This window comes from Loa loa, assembly GCF_000183805.2.
Source record: "Loa loa unplaced genomic scaffold supercont3.83, whole genome shotgun sequence".
In the NCBI taxonomy this organism is placed as follows: Eukaryota; Metazoa; Nematoda; class Chromadorea; order Rhabditida; family Onchocercidae; genus Loa; species Loa loa.
The window spans coordinates 28,367-35,343 of record NW_018108263.1 but is presented as its reverse complement, the minus strand read 5'-3'; the positions used below and the strand labels follow the sequence as shown (position 1 = coordinate 35,343).

The 6,977-nt window shown below is 22.1% G+C and overlaps 1 protein-coding gene across 1 annotated transcript in view; it reads left to right on the top strand.

Moving 5' to 3' along the window:
- Positions 1–1,218: 1,218 nt before the first annotated feature.
- The window catches only part of LOAG_17496 (Erv1/Alr family protein), a gene marked incomplete at both ends in the record, with an annotated part of 6,850 nt that continues 1,091 nt past the window's right edge, over positions 1,219–6,977 (top strand). Inside the window, 11 exons of the mRNA XM_020450158.1 lie at positions 1,219–1,429; positions 2,535–2,698; positions 3,073–3,227; positions 3,345–3,444; positions 4,107–4,255; positions 4,870–4,986; positions 5,112–5,256; positions 5,750–5,794; positions 6,086–6,208; positions 6,504–6,645; positions 6,808–6,966. Of these exons, the coding sequence (XP_020306205.1) occupies positions 1,219–1,429; positions 2,535–2,698; positions 3,073–3,227; positions 3,345–3,444; positions 4,107–4,255; positions 4,870–4,986; positions 5,112–5,256; positions 5,750–5,794; positions 6,086–6,208; positions 6,504–6,645; positions 6,808–6,966 (1,510 nt within the window). The remainder of the gene's footprint in view (positions 1,430–2,534; positions 2,699–3,072; positions 3,228–3,344; positions 3,445–4,106; positions 4,256–4,869; positions 4,987–5,111; positions 5,257–5,749; positions 5,795–6,085; positions 6,209–6,503; positions 6,646–6,807; positions 6,967–6,977) is intronic.

Sequence of the window (6,977 nt, the reverse complement as noted above, 5' to 3'; positions counted from 1 at the left end):
TTATTATTATTATTATTATTATTATTATTATTATTATTATTATTATTATTATTATTATTATTATTATTATTATTATTATTATTATTATTATTATTATTATTATTATTGCTGTTATTCTTGCTTCAATTTTTTCAATTTCTAAAAGTTTATTTGTTGACAAAGTTTGCACTACAATTATCGTTCTCCATAACTTACTAAAATTTACTTAGCTATGTTTGTTTGATGCTTAAAATATATTTAAACCCAATGTGTTAAATTCAATACTGGTAGTGTTTGAAGTTTTTTTTTCATATAAATTTTTTTTGTTTTATTCACTTTAGTTTAATAATACCGCCGTCAAAACTGGTCAAACTTTGGCAAATCTTTTTCCACAGTTTGACATTTTTTACACAATTTAGAAAATGAAATGTTTAAATGAACATGAAACTAACTATCGCATGATAATAAACTTTCTTTTTTATAATAAATAATCATTTATTCCAAAAATAATGATAAATAATCATTTTTATGATAAATAAATTATCATTTATTCCTCAAAATAGTAATCAAAGCAATGTAAATAGCAAAAATCTAAAAAATAACAATCGAAAAAGATAAAATAAAAAGGAAAAAAATTTTGAATCAGTTAAAATTATGCGAAAATATCAATGCTATATGTTAATATAGGAAATATGATAATACATGGGATAATAATTACGATTGATGAAAATATTATCAAAGTGTAAAATTCATCACGTCATATTAAATTTAAACATATAATTGGAAAATAATAAATCAAATAAAAATTTTTGATATAAAAAAATGATGATTTATTAAATTTATTTTAGCAAATTTTTTGTGCCATCTATTTCTGAAACTGAACAACAAAAACTATTATTAAATCACTTAATTAAATTAAATTAAATTAATTTGATTTAATCTAATACAAAAAGAGTGCAATTTTTCCATGGTATATTTGCACTGAATTAAATTGAATCAATTTAATACCAAGAAATGTAGCAACTTTATTTTCAATTAACTTCTACACTACCATTCGTAATTTTTTATATTTCAATTAAAAACTTGAATTGACAAGAACTTGAAATGAACGGCATCAATTATCTAATGATAGCTATCCTAATATTTGCAAATATATTTCTGTTCGTGTAAAAAATTTATGAATAAATTTAATTTTAATTAAAATAAAAATTGTTTATTTATTTATTTATTTATTTTAGGATGTTTCTACTATTGAATGCATTATTATTTAATATTTTTGGGAAATTTACATATGGTGATTTTGCACTTTTTGGTCGACAACCTACAGCAATTAATCCAACATTATATAATTCGGAAAATGATTTAATCATTCAACTTGATGATGTGACCTTCAATGACACCGTCTTTTGCATAAATGGCAATGATTGTGTTGCATATGTTGTTGAAGCAAGTTTTTCATTCAATTAAACAAAAAATTAAAATCATTCGTTGTGGAATTTGGATGATTAATTACATTCGTACAAAAGAAAAAAAAGGTTTCTATAAAATATTACCACAGTAGTAATGATTAATAGCATTATTAATTGATTGATTAATTCTATGAAATTTCATATTTTGTAAAGTTTTAAAGGTAAAAATTTTTTTTTNTTTTTTTGTCATCCAATAATGCAATATTTTAATTTCTTTCATTTTCAAATTTAATTTTAATTATCCAATTATGAAGCTATCAAATGAAATGTAGTGCATAATTTTTGAAATCAGTTAACATTTCATCGAATTTATATTCATTTATCTAAATTAACTTTTGCTAATTAGCCAGTTTAATGAAATAGTTCATATTGAATTTCATACAATACATAGCAATTAAAAATAATTTCGCTAACAAAAGATTAAAATTTTTTTTATTTAATTTGTAAATATAAAAGAAAGCAGATGGTTTTCGTATTGAATTTAAGCGGAATTAACATGCTAGTATTATATTTAAAAAAAATTATTATAAGCACTTGATAACATGAAGAAATAAAAAGTAAAAATAACAATTAGATATTTTATTGATTTCAATCCAATTAATCCAATTGTTAAATTAGATATTTCATTGATTTTAATTTGAATAATTCAGATATCTTATTGATTTCAATTCAGTTATTTCAACTATTAACTATTTTATTAGGTATTTTAAATAAATTATTAGATATTTTATCGATTTAAATCATTGAATTTAACTATTAGATACTTTGTTCATTTCAATCTAATTAATTCAAATAATTTGATTTGTTTGTGATTTAAAGTAGCGCCAAAAAGAGATTTAAATTTTTGATTTAAATTAAATTAAATTTTCGGTTTAATAATGGATAATTTAAATTTTTGTTAGTATAAGAGTGAAAAAAAAGAACCTCCTATCTATTATTATTAACATAAATTTTTCGTAATTATTTATCATTCTTTCTTATAATTAAATTTAAAATCTTGAATGACTAAATTTAAATTCATAAAAATAATCAAATTTTCTTTCAAAAAAAAAAAAAAAGACTAAAACAATTTTCAGTTTTACTTAGATTGGTGTGGACATTGTCGTTCATTTGCTGAAACATACAAATTATTAGCACGTGATGTTTATGGATGGAATAAAGTGGTTCGTTTAGCGGCCATAAATTGTGCTGATCCATTTAATGAAGTCACCTGTCAAACAAATGCTGTCCAATTTTTCCCATATATTAAGGTTTTTTTTTCCTTTTCTAGCATTCATTCATAAAACATGATACGATCACGTCTTTACGTGTAATTATGTCAAATACGTTTCACTTGAGATATGATAAATATTTTGCAGAATAATTGTAAGAAAAAAAAAAGAAAGAAATTAAAAAAGTTGTCAAAAAAGAAGAACAAAGTAGTGGAAAAAAAAATTCAAAGAATCCTTTTTGACGAAAAAAAAGAGTTCAAAAAAAAAAAAGAAAATTCATTGAATTGTGAAAAAAAAAAAAGGGATGGTACTTTTTATTTATTCTTTTCAAGTTTTCAATTTCGTATAATATTTTCATTATGGAAAATTATATTTTTTTTCAAAGAAAAGAAAAAAAAGGTATAATTTTGCAGTATTTTCCACGAAATTCAAGCAGTGCAAAATCAGGTATACCAATGGGAACACCACAATCAGTTGGTGAACTACGAAATTTGATTACACAAATGATTCTACTTGAATATAATACAAATCGTTCATCTGATTGGCCAAATTTTGATTTTTTACGGAAGTAATTATTTCTTTTAATAATTAATTTAAAATTAATAAATAAAAAATGGAAAAAACAAAAAAAATTTGCATAGTTTTTAAATTTTACAAAAATTTCGAAAATTAATCATTATTTTAGCATTGAAAAATATAGTGAATTATGGCGAGATGTGAATGGAAATGTACCATTATTGGTGATTATTTTTGAAGAAGGAAACGAATCACTTATTGGTGCTGAAGTATGAATAGAAAGTTTAATTGACAAATTAAAATTATCAATAGTTTAGTTGACAAGTTAAAATCATGAATAGTTTAATTGACAAATTAAAATTATCAATAGTTCAGCTGACAAGTTAAAATTGCGAATAGTTCAGTTGATAAACCAAAATTAGGAATAGCTTGCTTGACAAATTAAAATTCATTTCAACTAGAAAAAGAGGTTATTTTTAGGAAAATAATAATAAAGGTATTTGTTTAAAAAAAAGTTAAATTTTAAGAATTAAATATTAAATTCAAATTTTTTTTGAAAAAAAAGAGACACAATATTAATTAGATTAATTGTATTGTATCGGAGGATAAATTAAAAATAAATGCATATCACTTTAATTAGCTTTACCAAAAGTAATAATTTGTTAGACACATTTCATATCATGCAAATTTTGAGCATTGACCTATGACCTGTGCTGGAAAATACCGGAGTGAATTTATCTAAACGAATGATTAGCTTATCCTAAACTTTATCACAAATTATTAAATTATATAATTACTTATGTAAACAATACAAATTGCTTCAAAAAAAATTTATTGACTAATTTTTTTTCCTGTAATTAATTACATAGTTTTTCCATTTTCCTTAATTACTTCATTTTAATTTAATTAATTTCATTAATTAAATATTTAGTTATTGCTTGATATGACTAAATACAATGATCGTTTGGTTGCACGACGATCTTTAAGGAATCATTCACTTGCTGATGCTTTATATATTAAAAATTTCCCGACAATGGTCATTTATAAACGTGAACAAACGAAACCATTACTTATTGCTGAGTGAGATTTCTTTCCTTTTCCTTTTTTTTTTTCTAAATAAAAAATTTCATTAATAATTTATTCTTCTCTTCTTACAATTAGCATTAATTAATGAATAATTTTCTTTTTAAAATTTCACCATCATTTTCATTTTGTTTTAATAATTAGAATTAATTAAAGAATGTTTTTTTTTTTTGAATGTTTTGAAATCTTTTTAGATTTTCATTTGTTTGCTTCATTTTGTTCTAATAATTAGCATTAATTAATGAAAGATTTTTTAGAAATTCTTTCTTAAATCTTTTCAAATCCTTTCTTAAATCTTTTCAAATCATCATTAGTTTTATTTTATTCTATTTTAGTAATTAGCGTTAATTAATGAATGCTTAATTAATTAAAAATTTCATAATTTAATTAAAATATTTTTGAATCATTAACAGTTTATATTGCAAAAAAGCATATAATACCTCGAGAAAAAAGGGAATTTTTTTGAATTACTTCCAGAAAATTCTCGTTTTTTTTAGCACTTAAAAGTTTTAGAACAAAATTTATGTTTTTTTTTGAATATTAAACGGTCCTTAAAATCTCATAAAATATGAAATTTATAACTTTTAAAATTAAAATGTAAAAATTTTTAGATTACGACGATTATTATTCAATGAATTGGAAAGATTTTTAAACATAAAAAATACAACAAATGAAACTGGAAGAAATATCACACAAAATCAATCAGTTTCTAAAGAAGATATTGTAAAGTAAGTTTTTAAAATATTAAAGCAAAAAAAAACCTGCCAGAGAAATTTTCCGGAAAATCAGGTGAAATATTCCGGAATATTTGTATCATTTTTTTTTTATGCCTTCACTATATTAATTAATATAGGTATCGACAGAAATATTTTGCATCAGAAAGAGATATATTAAAAGCTGCACGATATGCTGTATTTGATGAAGTAACAAGAAATGGTGAACATCTTGCTGGTAATAATCTAACCGCTCTTCGAGATTTCCTGGATGTACTCGCTAAGGTTACTGTATTTATCGTAATTAACATTAGAGCAATTGGAAACAGTAATTCATTATAGCAGAGAAAATATTGGATTCTTTTACTATTCATATTCTTCATTCTTCTGGTTTATATATTATTCTTCTGTTATAAATAGCTAATTCCATTTGTATGAAATTATTTTTTAATCCATATTAATTTCCGATATATTCAAATATTTATAGGTTTTTGCGGTTTTCAAAATCAGTAAGTGATAAATAAATAACAGTAGACGAGTAAATAAAAATTGAAATATTTATTTGATAATTCTTGACAATATTTTTTTTAATTCACATTAATTTCTGATATATTCAAACATTTATAGATTTTTGTGGTTTTGTAAGTTTATTACGAAACTTCATTTGTGCTTCAATTTTGCCTTATTTCAAAAAAGAAGAAAATTTATAAAAAATCGTTTGAAAAAAAAGAAAATAGAAATAATAAAATTGGAAATGTAGGAATAAATATTATTTCAGGATTTACCGACCAAAACAATTTATAACACTACCAATAAAACTAAGGTAAATAATTACTGTATTTATTAGAATAGTGAATAAATTACTTAAATATAATTTTTAATAATCAGATAAATGAATATTTCATCGTATTTGAAATGATAAAAATTTGTATAAATAAATTTAATTCAAAATGAAAGAGGAAAAGATGAAAGATAATTCTTTTTATTTCAAAAGATTTTACAATTTCTGTTAAGTGGGCTCATTTTTCATAATTGATTCGAAGAGATTTAATTTTGCTATTTTCAAATTTATTTACTTCGAAAAAAAATTCAAATTTATTTGAATTTTTTGCAGGAATTATCGAATAGCAAAAGAGCAGTTAAATTTTTCGAGAAAATGCGGGATTATTTAGATCAAAAAGGATTGCATGATGCGATTCCAATGAAGGAATATAAGAAAAAATTTTTAATTTTTGAAGTATAAGCCTTTTTTTTCATTGTATATTGAACAATTCAAAAATTGAATTATAAAAAAATTAAAGGTTTAATTTGAAAATTAAGTTTTAAAAAAATCGAATTTCAAAACAGTAAAAGTGATAAAAGTGATAAAAGTGATAAAAGTGTTAAACGAAATATGAAGTATTTTTCATTAATTCACTTATATAATATTAGAAAATTTAAAAAAAATGAAATAATTGAATATCTTGATAAAAAAATTTTTTGTATGAAAATGGTAAATATTTGATGAAAGATTTCTGTATTTTCCGTTTCAGGAAGAAAGCAATTTTCCGTTTCCGGTTGGGATTAACTGGGAACATTGTGCTGGTTCAAGTCCAAAATTTCGGGGTTATACTTGTGGTTTATGGACATTATTTCATGCCCTTACTATTCAAGCATATAAAAATGGTCTGAATGGTTAGTAAATGTCAATTATTTGTTTTATTTTTAATCTATATGATAAATGAATGCTTAAGGTTATAGGTCATATCATTATGACTGGAAAAATATCCTCAATTTGATGAATCAAATATACTCAATATTTAATCAATAATACATTTGGAAATGTATAAATTTTAGATTCCAAATTTGTTCCAATAACTCCATTAGTGGCAATTCGTAATTGGGTGAATCATTTCTTTGGTTGTCAACATTGTCGCGAGCATTTTCTTCGTATGACAACTCAAACTTTCCGCATTGAAAGCCAAGTTAGTTATTTTTATGCTATCATCTCTTACAGTAATAAAGTT